The following is a 27832-nucleotide window of genomic DNA, read 5'->3' as shown; positions in this document are numbered from 1 at the left end:
GACATTTATAGGACCAACCAGAATGTACTTCTGCTCAGGAGAATATAGGTGAAAATGATACAATTAATAAATTTTGATTTTACTCTGAGGCATTCTCTTTGAGTCTTTTCAATCCAAAGCTATTATAATCAGGATGAAAACATCAGCATTTAGATTAACAGCTGGATTTTGTTTTAAATATTTCCTTGATTATAATCTATTTAATTTTTTTGCAGTTTAAGGGATTTTTGTGATTGTTATTGGTTTCCAGAGAAAATCCCTTACTTGTGTTTCTTATATGACAATCTTGTGTTTCTGGGATGCAAAGCTGAAAAATATGGTAGCACTGCTCTGGAAAGCTGCCTTCTTATTTTGCTCTTCTTAAATTTTGCACCCAAGCAATCATTCTCTTTTAGGAATAGGTCTTCAACAACAACAACAAAAATGTCAAATCTCACGAAATCATGCAGAAACAGAAGTCATCAAAGCTGGACGAAGCCCAGTGAATCTTGGGGGAAACATTAAAAAAAAAAAAAAAAGCAAGTAAATTCTGCTAGGGTGTTTACCTCCTCTTGAAAATAGAAAGATCTTAGTCCTTAGCAATATGAGAACTGCATGAACCCTAGATGTTGATTTTTCTTACCGTTCTGCTTTTTGAGAGACTGTGGAAACAAAGCCCACTTATAACCAGCATAGCAACAGCTCTCAGAGTCAAGGGGGAGTTTTATCATTTCTTTCTTTTCTTTCTTTTATTTTTCTTTCCTTCCTTCCTTCCTTCCTTCCTTTTCTCTCTCTCTCTCTCTCTCTCTCTCTCTCTCTCTCTCTCTCTCTCTCTCTCTCTCTTTCTCGCTCTCTCTCTCCCTCTCTCTATTTTAATTAAAGCTTATTAGGGTAAAAATGGTTGGAGCTTTCAATAGAGACCAATTCTGATTTTGGAACTCCATATACGACTCAGACTAAAACCCTTCAAACTGTAGAGACTCAAAAAAACACCCTGGACCTAGCCCAATTTTGACCAAAAGCAAAAAACAAAGCAACTATAATATCAAGGTATGATGCCAATGATAAGGTGACTCTGGGTGTCCATGTAATGTAAATGAAAAAAAGGAAAAGAAAGAAAGGAACCAGTAGCTATATGCTGAAATTAGGTCATTCTGGGATGATACTAGGGTCATATCCATATATTTGCTCCTTTCTGTATCTGTTCTTTTGCTTGTGTGCCCTTACTTGGGAGCACCATGCTGTGGAAAGAACATTGGCCAGATCCACAATAAACACACAAAACAACCTCTGCTTTCAATGCAGAGAATGGATAGCATCCTTTGCTAATAAGTGTTTAATTCTATCAACAGCTCCAGTTATTAAATATGGGCTCTATCATCAGATTTCACTGTTTCAGAAAGATGCATCTGTTATATCCACAGACAAGCAGGCCACCCATCCAACACGAAAGCTATACCGTACGCATTGTGCAGGCACAGAGCCTACCCCATTCTACAGTTAAATGGCAAAACTCTGCCATGTGGTTCTCATCAAAGACCTCAAAAGTGCATTTTACATCATAATCTAAAGAGACGACCCTAGATTAAATGCAGGCCCAACACATATATATTTCAGGATTCGGTAGAGGTATTTCAAGTGTATAACACGTGTAGTCATTTCTGGTACATAAATTAGATTTTTACAGGCTCTCACAGAATCCATAAAGAAGCCTACCTACATTTTATATTCTGACAATACTTTGTATAAATGTTGACATTTATCCTTTGAATTGTGTTAATTGGGTGGTACGGCTTCTGCATCCGTGTAGGATAACTTTGAGATATTAGTGTTGAGGAGCATCAAGGAACAAGGAAAGGAGGGATAGTGGGAGAGGCGGGAGTGTGGAGGTGGAGGAAGTGGGAAGACCAACAGGAAAGCGCAGAGAGACAACTAGAACATCGACTTCAAACCGAAGATGCTTCCTCCTTAACTACTCCTGAGACCACTCAGTGCTGTGCCTCACCAGCTCAGAGGCAGACACCTCTTAGCTTCCTAAGGGAGGCAGAATAATGATCCCCCATAAGTGCCCACATTTTAATTCTCAGAACCAGTGAATATGTCACCTTACATGGCAAAATGGACTTTGCAGAATTGACTTAGTTAAGGATCTCAAGGTGGAGAGATAATCCTAGTTTATCTGAGTGGGCTCAATGTAATCCCAAGGGTCCTCGTAAGAGAAGGGAAGGGGGATCAGACTCAGAGAAGGAGATGTTAAGACAGAAGCAAAGGTCAGAGAAAGATTTGAAGACACTGCACTCTTGGCTCTGAAGATGGAATAAAGGGCCATGAACCAAGGAATGCAGGCAGCCTTTAGAAACCGGAAAAAAAACTAAGGAAATAGTTTCTACCCAGAGCCTCAATAGAAAAGGATTCTACCCAGAGACTCCAGAAGGAACATGGCCCAGTTGACACCTTCATTTTAGGATGTCTGACCTCCAGAACAATAAGAGAATAAATCTGTGTTGTTTTCACTAAGGTTTTGGTAATTTGCTACTGCAGCAATAGGAAACTAATATGTCTCTCTACCCCAGTGAAACGTTACTGATTTATAACTCCTTTCCTTCGACTATTGATAGCCCTTCTAGACTTCAAAGTTCGTGTTTCTGTGTGTGTGTGTGTGTGTGTGTGTGTGTGTGTGTGTCTGTTTAATATGCTGAAAGTATATTCCTCTAAATAAATTATGAGTTCTGGTATGAAAGATTCTCAGGGCTAAAAATGCTGGAGCCTCAGAAATAGGGCAGTATCCTACACATATTTCAGCTGATAAGGATGGGAGACCTCTATCCACAAGATAAGATAACCACTTGCAGTCAGAAAAGCCCACCTTCATGTACATCCTCCGTGTCTTTTCTGCACAACCTTGCAAATCAATATTCACTTCTAGGAAACCAAGAATTCTCAACTTGCTGAAGAAATCGTATTCACCTAAAATCACTGAAATAGAAATCCCTCCTCATAAATATAAACATATATCCAAAACCCACCAAGTACCTGAGGAAAATCAATGTGAAAAAGAACTAACACTTGAGGAAACAAAATTTACAAAAAAGACCAAAGGAAACTACAAACTAATCATTAGTACCCTCAGAGAGATGAGAGGATATCATAACAACAACAAAAAATTGGTATGAGAAAGTGATCAGCGTGGTTGGACAATAGAAACAATTCCCCAACTCCACACAAGAAAATCTCAGTATATGAGTTGAATTGCATAATGAAAGTTAGTGAAGATTAAATTGTAACTAGAAATGCAGCTGAGGGAGTCTTCTGGAATACAGTGCAGAACAAAAAAGTAATGAATTATGAGAAAAATGTTGAGACAAAGAAAACAGATATGAGTCCACTGAAAGTCTAGCAGTTGTCAGGGAAAGGCATATCATATACATCTAACTGAAATTTTTGACAAGGGTAAAGTTACTTTGATGTCTAAGAAGAAATAAAGGAAATAAGGAAAAGAAAGGAAGAAGGAAGGGAGGGGGGAAGAGAGGGAGATAGAGAAAGAGGAAGGAAAAAGTCCAAAACATATTAGCTGCAAAAATATTTAAGTAGACTAGCATATGACTACACATATGCAGGAATTCCACATGGCAATATTATCTCTGTAGTAAAATAATTTTAAACTTAGAATTCCAATACAAAACCAAACCATAAAATTATTTTGAAGGCAAAGAAATACATATTTTCCAATTACAAAGATTCTGGGGGCCGGCCCGGTGGCGCAGGCGGTTAAAGCTCCGTGCTCCTAACTCCGAAGGCTGCGGGTTCGATTCCCACATGGGCCAGTGGGCTCTCAACAAAAAAATAAATAAATAAATAAATAAATAAAAAATAAAAAAGCCAATAGTTTCAAAAAAAAAAAAAAGATTCTGAAAGTACACCAGACTATGTATATCACTAACAACAACAACAAAATGTTATCGTGGAATTCAGGAAATAAGGAAAAGTGAAGAAATGGGTAAAATCATGAAATTTGTATTCTAATGGTCTTGAAGCATAATACAACATTTCTCTAAAAGTAGAGGAATCATGGTTTTACAACAATAAAAATCTGAAACTACAATTTCACGTTTTTCAGAAAGTAAATTCGATGGGTAGACAATGAGGAGAAATGAAATACACCAAAATCCCTGACAGTTCAGGTTATGAAAGGCAGGTAAAAAAGATGGATTGTCAATGTTGATAGAAAAATAAAGTGTTACCAATTTAAATAAGAATAATAAGATGTGTAAGTTTCAAACAATGGCAATTTTTTTTTACAGAAATAGAAAAAATAATCTTAAAATGTATATGGAACCACAAAAGATTCTGAATAGCAAAAGCAGTCTTAAGAAAGAAGAACAAAGCAGGAGGCATCCCACTTCCTGAGTTCAAACTATATTATAAGGCGATAGTAATCAAAATAGTGTGGTACTGACATAAAAACAGGCACATAGGCCAATGGAACAGAATAAAGAGCCCAGAAATAAACTGAAGCATATACAGTCAACTAATACATTACAAGGGAGCCAAGAACACTCAATGGAGAAGACAGTCTCTTTCAAAAATGGTGCTGGGAAAACTGAACAGCCATATTTTACAGAATGAAACTACATCCCTATCTTATGCCACTCACAAAAATGGACTCAATATTGATTAAAGATTGAAATATAAAACTCCTAGATGAAAACATCAAGAGTAGATGAAAACATCAAGAGTAAGCTCTTTGATGGGTCTTGGCGATGGTTTTCTGGATTTGATACCAAAAGCACAATCAACTAAATAAAACATAAGTAGCGCTATATGAAACTAAAAAGCTTCTGCACAGCAAAAGAAACCATCAACAAAATGAAAAGGCAAACTACAGAAAGGAAAAAAATATTTGCAAACCATACATCTGATAAGAGATTAATATTCAAAATATGTAAAGAATTCATACAACTCAATTGCAAAAAAAAAAGAAAAAATCTAATTTAAAAATGGACAAACGATCTGAACATTGTTCTGAAAAAGATATATAAATGGCCAATAGGTACAATGAAAAACTGCTCACTATCACTAATCATTAGAGAAACAGAAATCAAAGCCTCAATGAGATATCACCCCAGGCCTATTAGAATGGCCATCATCAAAAAGTCAAGATAACAAATGCTCGCAAGGATGTGGAGAAAAACAGAACCCTTGGGCACTGTTGGTGGGAATGTAAAGTAGTACAGCCACTATGGAAAAACAGTATGGAGATTCCTCCAAATTTTTGAAATAGGACTACCACATCATCCAGCAGATCCACTTCTGAGTACATATTTGAAGGAAATACTAACTTCAAAAGATGTTTGCACCCCCCACTTTATTGCAGCATTACGTACAATAGCCAAGACATGGAAATAACATGTGTCCATCGATGGATGAATAAAATGTGATATATATTATTTATTCATTCATCCATCGATGGACACTTATGTGTTTTCTATGTCTTGTCTATTACACATAATTCAACCATAACAAAGAAGGAAATCCTGCAATTTGCAACAACATAGATGGACCTTGAGAGTATTATGCTAGGTGAAATAAGTCAGACACAGAAAGATAAATATTACATGATCTGACTTACATGTGAAATCTAAAAAACAGAACAGATTGGCGGTTGCCAGAACTGGGGGTCCAGGAATTGGGTGAAAGTGGTTAAAAGGTACAAACCCCGATATAAGTAAATTCTGGGGCTGTAATGTGCAGCATGGTGACTATAGCTAACAACATTATATTGTATATTTTAAAGTTACTAAGAGTAGACCTTGAAAGTTCTCATCACAGGGAAAAAAATTGCAACTATGTGAGGTGATAAATGTTAACTAAAATTTATTGTGCAATATACATTTTGCAATACACAAATATCAAATCATTGTTGTACACCTAAATACATGCTACATGTCAATTATATCTCAAACTGTGAGTAGGGAGTGACAAAATTGTTTTCAAAGTGGTTGTAAAAATCTTACATTCTCAAATTTGCCTCAGAAGTAGTAGGCCCTTATTATTCTTATAATCTCTGCAGGATTTGGAGATGCTCCCTTTCATTCCTCATGTTAATAATTTGTTTTCCATTTTTTTTGTTATCAGTCTTGCTAAGGGTTTACCAAATTTATTCATCTTTTTCAAGTTTCATTCTAAGAATGAAATATAGTATTTGATAATTTTCTCTAGATTTGTGTTTCCTATTTCATTTATATTTTTCTTATCATTATTGCTTCCTTTTTACTTAGTATTAATTCATTCTTCTTTTTCTAATTTAAAGTGGAAGCTTAGATTGCTGATTTTAAACATTCCTTTTTTTTTAAAACATTCCTTCTTTATTATTCATTTAAAGCTACACATTTCTCTCTAAGCTACATGAGGTAACATCCCACAAGTCTTGACAGTGTGTTTTCATTATCTTTCAGTTTGAAGTATTTTCCAATTTTTTTCTTGTAATTTCTTTTTTGACTCATGGTCTCTATAGAAGCTGCAAATTTTCTAGTTACAGATTTCTGCTTTTATTCTATTGAGGTCTAAGAACATTTCATTCTTTTGAAATGTATTGAGACTTGTTTCATGGCCCCGCATATCATCTATTTTGGTGCATATTCCATGTGCTTTTTTTGCAGTTCTTGAGACAGCGTTTTATAAAAGGGGTTGCTACTGCTGTTCAATTTTTTAATGGCACTCTGATATACTTTAAAAATCAATTTCTGAGAGGTGTTAAAATCTCTCGATATGGTTGTACATTTATGTAGTTCTCCCTGTGGTTTTGTTAGTCTTAGCTTCATGTATTTGGAAGTTCTGTTTTAGATGAATACATTTATGATTCTTATGATTTCCTAACTGGTCCTCTTATCATTATTAAGTAGTCCTCTTTATCTTTTTTATTTACATTCTTTGTTTTGAAGTCTACTTTTTTATTTAATATAGATCACTTGCTTCTTTACCTCAGCCTTTAATGGCATATGGTTTACGTTCAACAAATATAAAGATTGCTTATTTATCCAGTCTGATTACCGCTGCTTTTTAATTAGTACTTAGTTTATTTTGAAAGTAATTTTCAATATGATTAGGTTTGGGTCTATTACATTGTGAATTGTTTTCTGGTTTTGCATCTTGTTCTTCTCTTCCTCCTTTTAGGTTAATCAGATATTTTTAATATTCTATTTTAATTCCTCTGTTGCCTTCTTAGTTCTACCTCTTTGTACTATTGATTTTAATTTTATGAGATACAAAGATTTATGGAGATGAATGGTGGTGGTTGCACAACATTATGAATGTACTAAATACCACTGAAGTGTAACTTAAAAATATTTAAGATGGTAAATTTTGTTATATGTCTTCCTCACAATCAAAAAAAAATTATAAAAAGAGAAGAGATGCTCAACTTTTCTTATAATCAAATAAAAAATAAAACAACAAAAAGCTAGGGATAAAAAACACTATAATAGAAATTAATAATGACTTTGATGTGCTCATTAGTAGAATGGATATGGCTGACAAAATAATCACTAGGTTTGAGGATATGTGAATAGAATCCTCCTACACACAAGAGCAAAGAGAAAAAAGAGTGAAAAAAAAACAATATTAAAGAACTGTGGAACAAACACAAAAGTTATAAAATATACATAATGGAACTACTAGAAGGCAAAGAGAGGAAGGTACAGAAGAAATATTTGTATATCCCCCAAATTAAACTGAGAATATCCCCCAAATTAAAGTCAAACACCAAACCACAAGACCAGGAAGCTCAGGAAACACAAAGCAGGATTAATGCAAACAAAACAAAACAAAAAACCTACACCTATCGTTTTTGCATTTTCAAACTGCAAAAAAATCAAAGATAAAAGCTTGAAAGGTGCCAGAATAAAAATAAACTTACCTGTAAAGGAGCAAAGATAAGAATTACATCAAACTTTTCCTCAGCAACAATGCAAGCAAGAAGAGAGGGAAATAAAAATTTTTAAATGTTGAGAGAAGAAGAAAAAAAAACAATCCTTAAGTCTGTTTCCTGTGAAAGTATCCTTCAAAAGTGAAGGAGAAATAGACTTTCCCAGACAAACAAAAATTGAGGGAATTTGTTGCAAGTAAACCTGCCATGCAAGAAATGTTAAAAGAAGTTCTTTCTTTAGACAGAAGGAAAACAATATAGGTCAAAAACTCGACGGAAATGAAGAAAGAGCACTGGAGAATGATAAAATAAGCTTTTATTATTCTTTTCTTATCCACAATGCATTTGATTATGTATGCTTTCGTGTATGATTATGTACTGCTTATATATAAGTGCAGTGAATCACATCAGTGATAGAAGGCGTGAAGGGGAAGAATTAGGAACATTTTGTTTTTATAAGGAACTTGCACCACCTGTTAAGCAGTATAGTTTTATTCAAAAGTGGACTTGGATTAGTAGTAATTGTGCATTGCAAAGTCTAGGGCAACCACTAAAAAAAGTTTAAAAAGAAGTATAATTGATAAGCTAAGAAAGACAATGGAATCATATAAAATGCTTAATTAAAGCCACAAAAGAAAGAAAAAGAGTGGAAGACAAAAAAAAAAGAATAAAGAACAAGGGCAACACATAGAAAACAGTAACAAATATAGTAGCTATTAATCAAACTATATCAATTACCACTTTAAACATCAATGATCTAAATGTCCCAATTAATAGATTGTCACAGCAGATAAAAAATAAGACCCAACTATAAGTTGCCTTCAAGTAACCCTCTTTAAAGACACATATAAATTGAAAGTGAAGGAAAGGAGAAATATAAACCATGCTAATGCTAATCAAAAGCAAGACTAGGTACATTAATTTCATACAGAGCAGATGTCAGAGCAAGGAGAATTATCATGGATAAACGGGCATTAGTTAATGATAAAGGGATGAATTCTCTAAGACATAACAACTCCAATGTATATGCACCTAACAACAGCATCAAAATGCATAAGGCAAAAACTGGTAGAACTGCAAGGAGAAATAGATGAATCCATCCACGATTATAGTTTGAGATTTCAACATCCCTGTGTCAGAAATGGACAGACCCAGTGGGCAGAAAATCAGGAAGGACAGTTGAACTCAATAGCACCATCAAACAACTGGATATAATTGATATCTATAGACAACTTCATCCAACAACAGCAGAACATATATTCTTCTCAAATTTACCTACATTCACCAAAATAGACTACATTCCAGGCCATAAAACATATCATAATGAATTTGAAAGAATAGAAATCAAGCATGTTCTCAGACAACACTGGAATTAAACTAGACATCAATAACAGAAAAAATAGCTGCTGTGGGATGCTGATAGTGGGGGAGGTTGTGCAGATGTGGGGTAGGGGGTGTATGGGAACTCTGTTCTTTTTCCTCAATCTTGCTAATCTTGAACCTTGTAATCTTGCAATCTTGAACCTAATGCTACTACAAAAAATAAAGTCTATTAAAAAAGTAAAAGATGATATAGGAACATTTGTGACAACATGGACGGATCTTGAGAGTATAATGCTAAGTGAAATAAGTCAGACAGAAAAAGCAGAGAACCACATGATTTCACTGATATGTGGTATATAAACCAAAAACAACAAAAGAACAAGACAAACAAATTAAAAACAAAAACTCATAGACACAGACAATAATTTAGTGGTTACCAGAGGGTAAGGGGGAAGGAGGGTGGGAGATGAGAGTAAGGGAGATCAAATATATGGTGATGGAAGGAGAACTGACTCTGGGTGGTGAACACACAATGGGATTTATAGATGATGTAATACAGAATTGTACACCTGAAATCTATGTAATTTTACTAACAATTGTCACCCCAATAAACTTAAAAAAAAAAAAACCAGCACAGTCAGTAACCACAAGATTGCCACGGGGTTATGAAAGTCAATTTGGGGAATATAATCAATAATGTTGTAAAGATTTTGTAGGGTATCCAATGGACACTTGTCTCGTTAGGGAGACCACCTCAGGGAAGATGTAGATGCCTGATCACTGCACTGTACACCTGAAGCTGAAGAATAATGAATGTCAACTACAAGTTTATATATATTTATATATATATATGTATGTATATATATATATATATATATATACACACACACATACACATGTATATATATATACATACACATGTGTATATATATACAATACATATATATGTATATATATGTGTGTGTATATATATGTTATGTATATAGTTACAAGAAGCGGAGTACAGCATTAGGAATAGAGGCAGTGGAAATGTAACGGCTGTGTGTGATGTCAGAAGTGTAGTGGATGGGGTGAGGGGGGATGACACAGTGTGAGAGATATAAATGATAAACGTCTAACTATTACATTGTTTTGTGCACCTGAAACTAATAAAAAAGGAAGTAAAATAAATTCAGTCACATTTGTAAAAAAAAATCAAAAATGTAAATAAAAACAGGATCAGTATTAAAAAAAAGGTAAATAAATCAATATAGAAGCAAAAATTAAACACATAGAACATAACTAAAAAATGCAGATGTTATCGAAAAAATATTTTTAAAGTGGGAAGTATAATCAAGAACATTAGCCGAAGACTTTCTGAACCTTCTAAAAATGACTCTAACATTATAAACATATATTTATATCAAGCATGTCTGTCATTACTCAGTCCAGAAATAGTGTCATTTAAGCAAAATAAGCAGAGAAAGAGAGGTAGTGCCAGATTCTGATGAAGAATACAATGGCAGGATTGTCTTATAATTTGAAACATTTGGAAAAGAAAACCTATTAGAATTAAATGTATTCAGTATACTGGAGTCAAAATCATAGAACAATTTAGTTTAAAAAGTTTGGTGGAAAATGAAGTGCAATTTTAAATCCTTTAACTGACGGTTTCCAGAAAACAGTTCTCTTTCCTCACAAAAAAGAAGCCTAATATAATTTCATCTTTAAGCTGTAACATGATTTTAAAGCAAAAAATATAAATCATTTTAAAGCCTTAAATTAACCCAGTTGTACAAAATATCGGTTGCTTCTTTATTGTATCTGTAATAGCTCTATTCAATCCCCTGAAACTTCTCTTTAAAAAGATAAAGGCATATCACAGGAAGGAAGAAATCCTGTCCTGTAAAATGCAAGTTCGTTTATGCTTCCATTGTCTCCACATTCAGCCAAGGGAATCTCAGTGGAGGCTCAAGGCTGTCTGTTGACTTCAGCATAAGTAGGCCCTGTCAGAACAAAAAGACTTGGGTCTAATAAAAAATGTGACCCATGGCTGAACTTGGCCAGTAAGAAAAGAAAAAGGAGAGAGAGAGGTGGAGAGGGAGAGGGAGAAAGATAGACCGACAGAAAGAGAAGAAAGGTGGGACACACACAAAATCACAGCCTGTAAAAATTCTCAGTTGGACGGGTTCTAAGGCTTTGAACAGGACTTGCACTGTAGGATTTCTCAGATAACTGAAGAGCTGCTGCCACCTCATGGAGAAATGAAAGATCTTGTTTAGAAGTATTGATGGTTCAATCACATTTATATCCTGCCTTTTCTCTTTTATTGGACTATGAAAATTACAAACATTTCTAGTAGAAAATGCTCATTCTTTTTGATATATAATTTTCCCTTAAAAATAACTAATTCCATTTTTGATGACCATAGTGTTATACAGCACATGCATGTGAAAGGAATAAAATATAACCTCACTTTATTATTACGTGGATTTAGATATACCATCACTCAAACTGTCCCCAAACCTGACTGTGCAGAGAAATAGTCTGACATGACAGGCGACAATTCTGCCCTGAACCTTTACAAATCTAATAGGCAAATTTCAAAATCTGGAAAATAGCAAAGTTGAAGTTGGTCTTGATGCTCCATGTCCAGCTTCCCTGTAACATCCTGACTGAAAATCAAAAATCTGGTATTTTTTGTATTGCTGTCTTTCCAGTTTCAGGTCTCATCTTAAGCCATGTAACCCCAGCAATAGAAATGGGCAAGCTCAAGGCCCTTTCAGGATAGAACAAATTCACTTCCAAGGAACATTCTTATCTTAACGGCAGAACAAAACAACGTACCTTTTTCTGCAGAATATTCTATAATGTGGATTTTGATCCAGAAAAAAATAACCACAATGTCTAAATGTAATTTTTTATGGTCTGTCTCATCCCAGTAGGATATAAATTCCATGAAAGTAGGGAATTTGTCTGCCTGGTTCTAGATTGTAGACAATTACAAATATTTCTGTGAATGAGAAAACATTGGTTTACATAATGACCATTTTTTTTCACTAGCAACTGTATCTTCATTGCATTTCCATGTTTATGAAAACATTTGATGCCATATGGATGGAAATTTCCCTATGCATCCACAAAATAAGATTGTCTTTTAAATTTAAATCAAAGAGGATCTAAAATTCAATAAAGTTTTAGAAACTACTGAATTTATTTCAATCGGTTTTCAAATACTAATCTAAGAACCATAATACTTATCAAGACCCATTCTTTTTGTTTGTTTGTTTTGTTTTAGGTGCACAAAACAATGTAATAGTTAGACATTTAGCATTTATATCCCCCAGTGTCAACTCCCCTCCCCCATCCACTATCCCTCAGACATCGCACACAGCCATTACGTTTCCACTGTCTCTATTCCTAATGCTGTACTCCGCTTCTTGTAAGTATATACATTATATATATATATATATATATATACACATATATATATATACACACACACACATATATATATGTATATATATACACACACACATATATAGAAACTTGTAGTTGACAATCATTATTGTTCAGCTTCAGGTGTACAGTGCAGTGATCAGGCATCTACATCATCCCTGAGGTGGTCGCCCTAATGAGACAAGTGTCCATTGGATACCGTACAAAATCTTTACATTATTGATTACATTCCCCAAATTAACTTTTGTAACCCTGTGGCACTCTTGTGGTTACTGACAGTGATTTCTAATCCCCTCACCTTGCCCATTATCCTCACCCCCATCTAGCAACCCTGTTTTTCCTCTATGTCTCTGAAACCGTTTCTGATTAGTTCATTCATTTATTCTTTTCTTTAGATTCCGCATATGTGAGATCATATGGTATTTGTCTTTCTCTGTCTGACTTATTTCACTTAACATAATGTTCTCTAGGTCCATCCATATTGTTGCAAATGGTAAGATTTCTTTCTTCTTTATGGCTGCGTAATACTCCATTGTATAAATGTACCATAGTTCTTAATCCAGTCATCTACCAATGGGCATTTCGGTTGTTTCCATGTCTTGGCTATTGTGTATAGTGCTGCAATAAACACAGAGGTGCATAAATGTTTTTGAATTAAGAGTTTTGGATTTCTCCGGATAGATACCTAGGAGTGGAATTGCTGGATCATAAGGTAGTTCCATTTTCAGATTTTTGAGATACCGCCATACTGTTTTCCATAGTGGCTGCACTAAACTGCAATCCCACCAACAGCACACAAAGGTTCCCTTTTCTCCACATCCTCGCCAGCACTTGTTTGTTGATTTATTGATGATAGCCATTTTGATTGGGGTGACGTGGTATCTGTGGTTATTTGCATTTCTCTGATGGTTAGTGAGGTTAAGCATTTTTTCCTGTCAAGACCCATTCTTGAAAAAGCTTTTTCCCCTCAGCTTTAGTGAGGTATAACTGACAAATAAAATTGTAAGATATTTGAAGTGTACATCGTATACACAAACATTGTCAAAGGATTGCTCCCATCCAGAATGACACAACTAAGATGTAATTTATACAAATGATATTTATCACTGGAGCTTGAAATGGGATTTCCAATAGTTGCGTCTTTATCATTTGGAACTAAGTGAATTTTGGTATTTCCATATCCTTCCCTTTATATGCTTCAACCAGGTTCTCTTCTCCATCAAATTTGTGTTTAAAAGTAAGCTTTTCTCAATTTTGTTCACCTTCTTTTGACCCCATTCCCACTCTGTACTGTTTTTGGGCTCATGCTTAAACAGACCTTAATACAGTTTGAAAACAAATCTGAATTCCTGTATTTTGCATATTGTTTAAATGTTTCCAAAGTTGGGAGAGAAAATCTAAAGATAAGTCTGCTTTTATCACCAAGACTGGTTTATACAGAAATGGAGTAAATTTCCAAAAATAAATTTTACACACACACACACACACACACACACACACACACACAACTTCAATGGGTGTTCATCAAATATGATGAACAAATATGATTTGTTCTTTATAACATATCTACATTATCTATATTCTTTTAAAAAGATGAAAAAATTTTAATGAAGTAACAATACATGGTTGCAATATCATCAGATTAAGCAAAATTCAAGGTCCAAACTAATCAAAGAGTAAAAGGGAGTATTGTATAATAATAAAAGATACAATCATAAAGAATATATACATCGTGTTCCTGTATGGACAAAATAACATAAAGCTAAAACTTATAGATCTATAAGAACTTGATAAACATGTATCGCAATAAAACCATTAATACAACTATTTCAGAATTTGACACCTCATGTGGACAAAATAACAGTGTTATAGAAAATGTGAATGATACATGTTTTAATTAATAGATGCATCTGTATAATTTTATTTTCTATAAATATGTATATATTAAATTTCTTATATCCATGAAGTATTTAAAAAAAATCAATCACAACCCCAACTGTTATTTATTATCTGTGTGACCTTGGGAAACTTTCTTAATCTTTCTGAACTTCTGTTTCTTTCTCTGTAAAATAAAAAGTGTCACATGTACTCACTGGATTCTTGTGAAGGTTTAATAATTTTCTTTCTAGTACTCTTAGAAACATCTTTAGTACATGTGCCTGTAAATAGTGTACTCAGTGTACTCTACGCAGTGTGGTGTACACACATTTGAAGATTTACACAGTGTATTCTATACAGCATGGTGTACACGCATTTGAAGATTTAATGATTAATACGAGTGAAAGCCAAGCACAGGACCTGGTACCTATGAGACAGTAAATTATAGTATTTTGTCTTCCTGTAATTATATTCCTTCTTGGTTTCCATCTTCTCTGACTTGAGTACAAGTACTTTTTTAGTCTATCTTCATACTCGTATCACAGCTCTCTCCTACTTAGAAAAAATTTAGATGCTCCAAACTGGCAACTCCAACATACCACAACATAGCATGCCAGACGAATTGCTCTTGCCCTTGACTGACCTGAGCTATCCAAACGCAAATGTAAACAAGTAATGATAAATATGAACCAACCAACCAGAAAAAAAAAAATCAAATTCTTGGCCACCACGAAAACCTTAATGAATTCCAAAAAGTACAGATTTTATACTCCACATTCTCTAACCATAATTGAATTGTAAACCAGAAATTTACAACACGAAATAATAACCTAAGAGGGAAAAAAGAAAACAAAACAAAGTCCTCACAATATAAAATTAAGACACACTCTTCAAAATACTTTCTACCCAAAGGCATAATTGAAACATATTACAAAGAAAAAGAGCACTTGATATCAAAATATCTTAAGACAGGTAAACTGTATGCAGTAGAAAATAGTCTAAATGCTTCCATTACTAAAAATAAAAAGAGAAAGACAATATACTAAGCATGCAACTAAAGAACATTTTTAAAACTTCTAATAAATCAAAAGAAAGTCATAAAGAATTAAGAATCAAGGTTGATGACCCAGCTCCCACACTCCTGACACATCTGTCTACACACACAACCTGAACAAATTATGTATAGCCGTATCATTACTACTCAGTAATGAAACGAAAAAACTGTTGATACACACAGCTTGGATGTATGACAGGATATGATTCCATTTATGTAACATTCTTGAAAGGACAAAATTATATAGAGATGGAGAACAAACTGGTTGCTGGGGTTTAGGAAAGATGGACGAAAGGGGGAGGCATGACTATAAATGGACAGAGTAAGACAGATCTTTGTGATGATGGAAGTGTTCTGCATCTTGAGTATGGTGGAGGTTACACTAATATGCATGTGATAAAAGGATAGAAATACAATCATACACATGCATTGGACCAATGTCGATCTCCTGGTTTTAATTCGTACTATAGCTTTGTAGGATGTAACCACGGGGTGAAGGGTACATGGCTGTACTATCTTTGCAACTTCTTGCAAATGTATAATTATTCCAAAATAAATGGTTTTAAAAGGGAATACAAATTTTAAAGTAGAAGTAAAAAAAATCTTGTTCTTTCAAAATACAAGCAGATTAAACTCCCAACAAGTCCGACCAAGAGAGAAAATGAAAACGTAGTTAGGAATAAGAAATAAGGTATAACCCCCAACTACAGAAGAAATACAGAAGAAATTAAGACACTTGATATAGTCAATGGTAGTAAATTTGGAATTTTAGAGTAAACTGATCTAGTATCGGGCACTTTTCTAGGTAAGGCTTCCATGCATGGCTACACAGTTTGTGCTCACTGGATCCATTCCCATTAAAACTCCCTCTCATAAAACACAATGGAACCCCTAGAGGTCTGGGGTGGGGGGGCTACAATTGTACGTATGAAGTGCTTTTTTCTAGGTGTAGAAGACAGATTTCAATTTATAAGACTCAGTCTATGTCTTCGTGTAGTTTATAAATGCAAAAGTCACACACGAGTAGTTAAATCCAGTAAACTATTTTTTAAAATACAACTCAGACTAGTAAGATACATTTCAAGAATGTAAGAATGATTTTGCAACAGAAAATCTTCAACATAATTCATTATTTTAAACCAAGCAAACAACGAAACCATTTGCTTATGTCAATAGGTGGCAAAAAAAAAAAATTTGAAAAAATTGAAAAGATTCAGCTACCATTCCAAGTAAGATTGAAATAAAATATTGAAAGAATGAAGCTAAACTAATATTCTAAAATAGTAAAGACTATTTCTTGAAATAAAAGAAAAAAAGCAAATCAAACATTAAAAAGCAAAATACTGTCATCAAATCAGGATCAGACAAAATTATTTTTACTCACAAATATTATTTTGAACTTAGAAAATAAGAACCACTAAAAGAGATTAGCATTAATATCAAATTTGGTAAGATACTGTTTATAAGACTATATAAACTAATTTTTCTCTATTACAGAGAAAAATAAGAAATGGAAATGAAAAAAACCTTAATATACTATAGTAAAAATGATAAATTGTCTAGGAATGCATTAACAAATATAGCTAGAGGGTGTATATGAAAGAGATCCTAATATTTTATTGAAGGACATAAAACAACTGAATAAATGGAAACATATGCCATGTCTCTGGATTGGAAGACTTTTTAAAATGTCACTTTATAAATTAATATATAAATTTAATGCAGCTCCTGTCAGAATTCCAAAGGACTTTATTTTGTAACTGGATAAAATGATTGCCAAAATGTTTTAAAAAACTCAGTAAGAACTTGAATTACAGTATATATATATATATATATATATATATATATATATAAAGTATATATAAAGTATATATATATATATACACGTATATACATATATATATACGTATATATATATACTGTAAACCAAAATGGATATGATTTTGGCAGGACTTCATTGGTGAAACAGACTAGAATCTAGAAATAATTCAACTGTATACCTATTGATTGAAGAAACATCCATGATCCATTTACAATACATATACATATACAATCCAAATACATAATTTGTTGCTTATTAGGGTAATTAAAAAAGAAAAAAAATGTTGTTTGTGTGGGAGAGAGATGATGGGGGGCAGAACTGAGAATAGGACTTCACATTGCTATTGGAAACGTGCACGTATGCAAAACAACATTAACTAAAAGGCACTTAAGCAAACTTTATACATAATGAGAAACATTACTGGTTCCTAAATACGAAACAAAAAGCTAGCAACCAACAGTAAAATTTAAAGCCCCATAACTTAACAGAAATTGACTACCTTTTCCCCCTCTCCAACCTGATAGATCTTTCCATTTTGGGGGGAAAAATGAGAGATTCCTGGGTAAATCCATGTTTTGGCCCCAAGTCTTAGCCAATAGACTGACTTAGGCAATCCATTTATATTCTCTTCTCTCAACATTCCTAGACAAAACCCAGGATGAAGTCTACAGTTGATTTATCTTGGAATAACTTGGGTCAGAACTAGTAAAATGTCTTCTGAAAACTGATGAAATGCTTTGACCCCATATCCAACTAGGGAAAATATATGAAAGACAAAAAACTTCCTAAGTGTGACTGTTAAACAACAAACAAACAAAACAAACAAAGAAACAAAAACTCATAGACACAGACAACAGTTTAGTGGTTACCAGAGGGTAAGGAGATGAGGGGTGGTAGAATGGAAAGGGGATCAAATATATAGTGATGGAAGGAGAATTGACTCTGGGTGGTGAACACAGAATTCAATATATAGAAGATGTATTATAAAAACGTACACTTGAAACCTGTAGAACTTTACTAACCAATGTCACCCCATAAACTTAATAAGTAAAAAAAGAACCCAAGGGCCTCCCACGGGTCCTCTGGTCTGCGTCTGCATCCGGGTACCGAGTCCCCCAGCGGGCAGATACCCAGGAAGCAGTGACCCAGGGAGAGGCGGGCCTGTTGCCATGTCCCATCAACCACTTAACTGCCTAACTGAAAAGGGGGACAGCCCCAATGAAACCACAGGAAATGGACCCCCCCAATCTGGCTCACCCAAACCTGGACACATTCACCCTAGAGGAGCTGCTGCGGCAAATGAAGGAGCTCCTGTTGGAGAATCATCAGCTGAAAGAAGCCATTGAAGCTGAATGCCCAAGCTATGAAAGGACGATTTGAGGAGCTTTCAGCCTGGACAGAGAAACAGAAAGAACGCCTTTTTTTTTGAGATCCAGAGCAAAGCAGCCAAAGAACGACTAACAATTTTGAGTCAAGAAAATGAAAAATTGAAGGAAGAACTTGGAAAACTAAAAGGGAAAACAGAAAGGTCATTCCAGGACCCCCCTGGGAACCCCAAAGCAGTAGCAGAACAGGAAATGGAACAGCTAAAGACCCAGGTGGCGCGCCTTCAAGCTAAAATGGCAAATCTGCTGGGCATTGTGTCTGAATTACAATTCAAGCTGAACTCAAGCGGCCACTCTGAAGACTCCTTTGTTGAAATTAGTATGGCTGAACAAGCAGCATCTCACGAAAACACAGACCCGTTAAATGAACACGGTGACGCTTCCATAAGTGACATGGAGGTCAGAATTCAACGTCTGGAATCTGAATTCTCCAAAGTGAAAATTTCTTGAGATTCTTTTAAAATAGAATTGGAAGAATGTAAGCGCCTCTACCTAGAGGAATTAAAACTTAGAACGTCATTGGAAAACAAACTAAACAAGCCTAATGACAGGCTGGCAGAGATGAGAACCCAGCTTCTCATGAAGGCACCACGAAACACTTCTCAGCACCACTCCTAGGCCAGTCCTTCACACACCTTGTATTGGAAGGCTAAATGATTGGTTCCTACCTCGAGGAAATCTCGCTCCAAGAGAACAGTTGGTGATTCCTACGTCAATCCCACAGACTTTTTTTTTTATTATTATTTTTATTAAATTTATTGGGGTGACAATTGTTAGTAAATTTACAGATTTCAGGTGTACAATTCTGTATTACATCAACTATAAATCCCATTGTGTGTTCACCACCCAGAGTCAGTTCTCCTTCCATCACCATATATTTGATCCTCCTTACCCTCATCTCCCACTCCCCCACCCCCCTTACCCTCTGATAATGACACATTGACCAACTTGATAAAGAAGCAGCAGGAGTTGGTGGAAAGCATAACTAGAAATGTAGAAGCTAATGCCAAACTTGAATCTGAATACCGTCCACTGTGCTCTAATATTAGTGATGATGTAGTTTTGAATGCATCACAAGAATATATATCGCTTTTGACTAAGAAGTATATCATGTAAAATATAAATGGTACAACTTTACTGGGCTCTTTACATAGCATTTTCCTTCTTTCCCATTAAACATATGGCATGTGAAAATCCTTACTGAAGGAAAGTATTTTTGTTTCATATGTGTATATCAAAATCTATATAGTATTCAAACTGTGTTTCTTGGCATCTAACTAGCTTTTCAGCAAATTTTGTGGATGAAACCAAGCAGTATTAAGTTTTACATACGCATACTGCCCAAACACCAGCTGTTTATACAACACCCAAACAACCAAGTTGTCATTAATACTTCAGTGGTGTAAACTGATAGCTTTTTTTGAATTTTCCAATATTTATCACTGTGTATGAACCTAAAGATTTCGACAGACATCATTTTGATATCTGCTGTTATGGCTACGATCAATGTTTGGATGTATTACAGTTGTTATAGTGCCATAAATCTGATTATATTAATATGTAATTTTAAACAATGATTCATAAAGCTGTCCTCTTAGAGAAATAAAATTTGTCTAAGGCTTTTCAAAAAAAAAAAAAAAAGAACCAAAGAACCAAGGGACAGAAGCATAATTTTTGAATACTGAGAAGACTTACACTCTAGAGAAGACTTACAAACTAGAGGATGTTTCCAGTTCACGTGAAAATCAGTTAGAAAAAATATACACTAAACTGTCTTTTAAAATATTATGGAGATGAGGTAATCTGTACCATCCCACAGGGAAAGAGTGATCTAAGGATGCTATTAAAGCTATGGGGCCAGACCCACACTTTGTACAGAATCACATATTTTAAGCATGCAAACTATAATGAATCAAAATTAAATCCAATTCCACTGCACTCAATGAGAAAGTCAACATCACGTGTGAATTTGTAGATGGCAATTAAGTACTTGAAATGAAAATACCTCCCAATTTCGATTTTGAACAAAAGACTGTTCCTAGGTTTAATTTCTTGATTCTCAAGTCCAATTACAAATAGGAAGTTAAGGTGCTGTAAGTCCAACTTTGTACTATTCTAAGTCAGAGATTTTCATTCTACCCTGAGAATGTAAAAGAACTAACAGACAAGCTACCTTAATTTTTAAGACAAATGACTCACACAGTTGGTTTACATCAATGGGATTTACTCTATAACCAAAAAATCTGAACTACTTCTACTATTCATAAAAAAGAGCAACTAAGAAACAGGGAAACTTTATCACCCCTGCTGCATTAAAATAGAGCTAGTAACTAGCCACAGCAAAGAGAGCAGTGGTTAAGGGCATGGACTCAGAAGTGAAGACGCCTTGACTGGAATCCAGCTCCATCACTGATTAGCTATGTGATCTTTGGGAAGTTACCTAACATGTTTTATTATTCTCATCTTTAAAATGGGCATAATAGGAGTGCCAACCAATCTGTTAAGGCTGCTGTGAGGTTCCATGATAATCCAGCACTTAGAACAGCACGTCTCACACCAAGGAAGCTTTCAATAAATACTATTTGTCTTAATATAAATTGAATAGTTATCTGTTTGTTTAGGTCTGTACCAGTACTCCTAAAACTCAAACCACTATGCCCTAATTTGTTCTAATCTGCACCATCTACAGAAGGTACTTTAAAATGACTTCAAATGATTGGAAAAGAAAAATTAACAAAATCCTGTTATTTAAGTGGCAAATTTTGGATATTACAACTACTTCACTTAGAAAACCTCCACTATGAAACAAATAAGCTTGCAACAAAATAGTAAAGTGAAAACCATAGAATACAATAGAACTTGAATAACCCTATTTAACACCACATAACTATAACAGATGTTCCTCAGCTGATGAAAATAATAGGGAAATGTATAATACTTCCTGAACAAATGCATCTAGGGAAAGCAGGCTATATTTATTCAAAAACTATAAAAGGTTGCAATATAAATCAAACAAAATTAATTTTTAAAAGTTAAATGACTCATGTATCCAAATTCTGACCAAATCAAGACAACAAATGAATGCACAGATAGGTTATTAAATAGCCCAAGGAGCAAAAAGCAATAAACAGAAATATCTTGTTAATATAGACACTACATAAATATGCAAATCTACAGTTTTAACATAATACAAACTAATCGTAAATACAAGTATTGGCTACCTTTCTCCAACACTGAAGTACTAAATGTTTTATACTTGGTAAAAACATACATACTATATAAAACTTTAGTCACATGTGATGTAGTCCAACAAGTGTGAACCAAGTGCGAAGATGGACATTTCAGAAAGAATACAATTTGAAGTAAATCCATTATCAAATGTATTGCAAAGGTAACTCACAAAAATGTTTATCATTTGCAACTGTATACAGAGAACAAACTGCCCAGAAATATCAGGGGTATTATAGTGTCCTGCTTGAAGGGAACATTACTCATTTGGGGGTTTAAACAGCAGAGATCAATGTAAATTAAATAACGTGAGTGAAAAACATATACAGTGTACATCAGCAAGAGGTTAGCAAAATGAATACTGTGGAAAAGATTTATTAGTCTGTACTGGTTGGTTTTGATAAACTATTGACTACTTGTTACAATAAATAACCAAGACTTTCATTGCAACAGTATTCTCCCATACACATAAAAATCTGGAAGCAATAAATATGCCTTTCTCAAATTGTCATTTAGTGTTTGTTTTTTTCTCAACCCTCAAAACACAGATACAGGTTTCTGAATATCAAGAAGCCATTTATGGAAGTCATAAGATACAGATATTCATAAACATTACACGGGCTACAGTTGAGGTACTAGACAAACACTACCAATGTTTACGGAAAAAGCTGTTGGTTTCAAAAGTGGCAAGTTCTAACATGAGCCACATCAATCCATTATTCACGTTCCCCCGAAACCAAAATAGGGGAAAACCTTATTGCCATTCTGCTGAACACCACATAACTAAAAATGCTACACAAAGGGTCATGAATCCACGTAAATGTCACAGAATTAAAACTCCAATTAAGCAACTGAGCTACTCATTGAAGTAAATTAAAAAGTAAGACCAAACTTCTATAACATATTAATGCTATTTTAGAAGCATCATCAAAACAAACAGATTTAATTATAAATTGGTCTGGACTACATACTGTAAAGAGAATTTTAATTAGTACTGAATCTGTCAGCAAACATCCTAGAAAAGCTGTGGAATCATGCTCTTTGTTATTCCTGAAGAAATGTGCCATGTTTGAGAATACCTGTGTATCTCCCAGTGGTTTCTAGGAGTTCTACATACCAATCAATTCACTAATTGTTAGGAGTATTTAAGAGAAAAGAAGACCAAAAGTAGACCTTGTTATCAACATATACTAGATAGGTGGATATTTTTTAATCACGATAAATGTAAAATCACAAAATCAAATGTTCTTGTAAACATACACCTATGGTATGTTACATAAAAAACTGTAGACTGCAAACTGTGCATGCTTACCATAACATTTTACCTGGGAAAGCCCATGAGTGGGATTTCTTGCAAATATTTACTGTCATGATACAAAACAAATATGTGCAAACTGCAGGGTCCCTACAATAGCAGTTAGTATACAGTAGGATGAATTTATATACAGAAAGATGTCACTATCTGGTCAAATATGCAAGAGATGGTGTTTCCCAGAGTTTATAACACAGAGCAATAACCTCCGCAGGCTCCTCCATGGCCTTCTTCCCTGTGTGACAGTTTCACTCCTTTATTCTGGTTCTCACTTTCCCACAGTCCAGGTGTCTGAATGATCTTTTCAACAAGTTCCTCAAAGGCACACTGTACACCATCACAGGTTTTTGCACTTGCCTCTAAAATTCAAGGAAAAATGTCATTGTATATTCTCTTCTGGTCATACTCCTATGTCTTCCTGGGAAATTATTATGGCCTAACTATCAGATGACAGTACATAAAGAGCCAAGTCAACAATTCCCCCCCCCCATAGGTTTAATATTAGTGAATTTCCCCCAACTCTCAAAATTGAGCTTTGTAAATTCTATCCATACGAACAGTGGTATATAAGCCCAAGAATTGTGATAGAACTGTAAACTGTAAAGTCCTTCTCAAATATTATGCCCAAGTTCTTGCCTTAATTTTTCAATTAGTTCTTAAAACTAGCCCCCGAAGCAAGTATTATTCCTATTTTAGAACAAGGAAATTGAGCTACAGGTTAAACAGTTAATATGGTTGTTCTATGCCTGCAACCAAGCAGCTATATAGGTTGTTGGATGAATGATATACAACCATGGACACTGCTCCCATTTTAAATTTATGCTCATGAAACACATGTGGACACTTCATCCTGCTCCCCAATCCTACACTTTCCTAGTGATTACCTTTTTCACTACCTAAGATGACTGTTTTATTCCTTCATCTTCAATCTCCTCTATCTCGTCTGATGATCTAGTGTTAAGAGAAACAGAAGCAATTTGGCAAGAACTACTGACGATCCCACTAATAGATTTACCAACCTACCTGCAGATGTAGCCTCATGCTTTACCGTAACTCATGTTACAATGGATGAATTCTCCCTGCTCTCAGGCCATCCCTTTCTCTAGGGCATGGGATCCCACCCCTTTTCATTCACTGAAGGATCATGTGCCCTCTCTATTGGGTCATACCAACCAGCTTAAAAGCCTACCAAAATTATTGTCCATCCTATTAACTAACTAACCGACCGACGGACCAACCAACCAACCAACCTGCCCTCCAGTCCCCATCTTCTTCTAGCAGCCACCCAGTTTCTCTACTATCTTTCAAAGCAAAATTGTAAAGAGATATCTACATAAGCTGTTTCCACTTTACTATCTCGCATTCTTTCTTCAAACTACTCAGACTTTTGTTCCCACCACTCCATTGAAATTATTCTTTTCAAGACCACCCACAACCTCTGCCTTCTTCAGTCCAATGTCATTTTATTTGAGATCATGCAGCATGAGATACAGTTGATCACCTTCTTTCTTTAAATACTTTGTTCACTTGACTTCCAGGACACTGAACACTTCTGTGACTCCTCCTCTCACTGGCATGTCATTCACAGTTTTATTTGCTGGCAACTCCTCTTTCTGCTGACCTCTAATTGTTGGAGCACGCCAGGATGCAATCTTCAGCACTTTTCTATAGTTTTTCCTATAGTGATCACCCCAATCCCATGACATTAAATGGTACTTAAATGCCAATGACCAGCATTGTCCACTGGTTATCTGAAAGACAGCTCATTCTTATGTTGAAGCAGAATTCTTGATTCCCTACTCTCCTACTCAAACCTGTTCTTATCTCAGTCTTCCACAGCCAGGTTAATGGCAGCACAATCCACCTAGTTTCTCATGCCAAAAACCCAAAGTTATCCTTGATTCTTCTCTTTCCTTAGTCTCCACACCCAATTTATAACCACTGCCTGTCAGCTTTACCGTCAAAGTATCTTGCAATCTGCCAACTTTCCACCTCCCACTGCTCCCATACTCACAGCCACCAACATCATCCATCTGGGCCACTGTAACAGAATAACTAGCCTATGGTTTCTGCTTCTCAGGGACCATTTCCTACACAACTGGGTCATTGTTGTTGTTTTTTTATTAAGAATATCAGATCACAGCACTATTCCTTTGTTTTCCACCACACTTGGAATAAAATCTATTTCTTTAGCATATCCCGTGAGGTCCAACATGACCTTTTTAAATCTCATCTCCCATCATCACTACCCTTTCCCTCAACACACACTGCCACAGCCCACAAGCTTTCTTCCTGTTTCTTAACTACATTAAACTGGTTTCTTCCTCTGGAAATACTCACTAGTCTCTCAGCCTGAAATGTTCTCCCTCTAGACGTTCACATGAGGGTTTCTTGCTCAAATGGCAGTGCCCCGAAGAACTTTCCCTAGTCAGCTCCCACCCTGGTCGTCCTCTCTCTCCTTACAATGTTTTATTTCTTTCATAGCACTACTTACTTTTTTAACTCTGTTTCCTGTACTAGAATACAAGCTCCATGAGGGCAAAAGGTTTGTTCATTTTGTTCACTATTCAATATCCTGTGTTCAATAAATAGTAAATAAACTAACGTATAGAAATGAAGGACACCCAGCAAGTAAGCAGTAGGGGCAATACTTGGTTCCTAAAATTCCCTATACCTTTCACTTACACTGCCGGGTTCTATCTATACATGGTGTACTCCCACATCCATTTCCTGATTTCTTAGGTTCTGGCACCATGAACAGCGACACCGGTCATTCCCAAAGCTGGCAATCAACCAGAGTGTTTTTATATACTGTCTTCCAGGCCGTCTTTCAGACCTGTGATAAGGCCCAAGGGCCTGTAATTTTCAAAAGCTCCCCAGGTATTTCTGATATGGGCGAGAGGTCAGCAAACTTTTCTAGAGGAGAGGTCTGCAAACTTTTTTTGTATAGGGCCTGACAGTACAGATTTTAGGCTTCAGCTGCCACGTGATTTCTGTTATAACTACTGAACTCTGCCCCCATAGACAGTAGACATAGCCATAGACAATATAGACAATATGTAGGTGACTGGGCAGGCTGTGTTCCAATACAATGGTGGGGCCAGAATTGGTCCATGCTGTACTTTGCCAAGCTCTGCTCTACCATGCTTCTGAAATATTAATGTGCACACAAATCACATGAAGATCTTGTTAAAATGCAGATTCTAATTCAGAAAATCTGGGTTAGGGTTCGAGATGAAACATTTCTAGCAAGCTCCCTGCTGATGCCACTGCTGCTAGCACATGGACCAGCAAGGAACAACTTGACAGTGAGTGCCTGGCTTTACTGAATGCCTTATATCCTGAAAGGAAGATGTGACTGTGTTCTGTATGTTTACATAATGTGATCCTATATACATTTGTTTTTAATAGAAGGAAAAATAAAGAACCTGATTCTACAGTAAGATTTTATAGCATGGGACAACTATTAACTAAATACATATATTTTATGATTCATAAAGAACAAATTCAGTAGAAACTCCATTTCTAAATTCCTCATTAATAATAAAAGGATAAATATTCACACACCTACCAATAAATAACATGGAGTGCTTTCGTGCAAATTTCAGGCCTTCTTTTCTATCGACTTCACGGTTTTCCTAAAAGATGAATGCAAAGATTAAGGAGAGCTATCAAAATATACAGCCAAAACGCCAAGTGTCTAACTTCTTACCTTATCAATTTTATTTCCAACTAGCATGTTTACTATGTCATTTCTCGTGCAGTATGTTTCCAATTCATTTAACCAATTATCCAGTTTAACAAAGGTATCTCTTCGGGTGACATCATAAACTAAAGTAAAAAGAGTCATTTGTTAAATGAGCATTTAAAATAAGAAGCAATGGCATTGTATTTCTGATATGTTAATAGAAACTAATGTTACTACAAAGGCAAGTCTGTAGGTTTTAAGCCTTCCATGCTTAATAATCAGTGTCTGCTGATCCAGATGAAAGAAACAAGTGCATAAAAAAACAAACATACATTTACATGCACACACACACTTTAATTTTATTAACGCACTGTGAGAGAAACGAAATTATGCCCTGTGCAATAACTGAAAATGAATTTAAGCAAAACAGCTGTTGCCATTCCTAACCAAAAAACGGTTTGTTCAAAAACCAATGTGTTTAGATCCAAATCTGTAGCAAAATACCAAAAAATTTCATATGAATTTAAACATTTATTAACCTGTTAATTTTTTTCTTACAAAAATCAGAATTTGCAACTTTGAAAAACTATGTAAAGTTAGTAGAAGGAATCCTGTTGTCTTCCTGTTATCACTTTCATCTTATTCTGCTTATAATAAAGAGCTTTATTAATTTACAGTATTTTCTAAACTTAGGTGATACCAAAATCAAAACAATAAGAGATGCTATAAAATCAACAGAAATAAAACCAAAGCGTCACAAGTCATGACATAAAAAAAGAATTCTCCCTATAACTGATCAAT

At 35.0% G+C, this 27832-nt stretch overlaps 1 protein-coding gene across 1 annotated transcript in view; it reads right to left on the bottom strand.

The window, feature by feature from the left end:
- Positions 1–21757: 21757 nt before the first annotated feature.
- RAB18 (RAB18, member RAS oncogene family) overlaps positions 21758–27832 on the bottom strand; it is a 29422-nt gene continuing 23347 nt past the window's right edge. Inside the window, exons 5-7 of the mRNA XM_081069487.1 lie at positions 27056–27174; positions 26915–26981; positions 21758–23702 (exon numbers count right to left, since the gene is read on the bottom strand). Coding sequence (XP_080925613.1) covers positions 23530–23702; positions 26915–26981; positions 27056–27174 — 359 coding nt within the window. The 3' untranslated portion in view covers positions 21758–23529. The remainder of the gene's footprint in view (positions 23703–26914; positions 26982–27055; positions 27175–27832) is intronic.

Source organism: Rhinolophus hipposideros (assembly GCF_964194185.1).
Source record: "Rhinolophus hipposideros genome assembly, chromosome: 1".
Lineage (NCBI taxonomy): Eukaryota > Metazoa > Chordata > Mammalia > Chiroptera > Rhinolophidae > Rhinolophus > Rhinolophus hipposideros.
The sequence above is the reverse complement of the archived record's forward strand: the minus strand, read 5'-3'. Positions and strand labels throughout refer to the sequence as shown.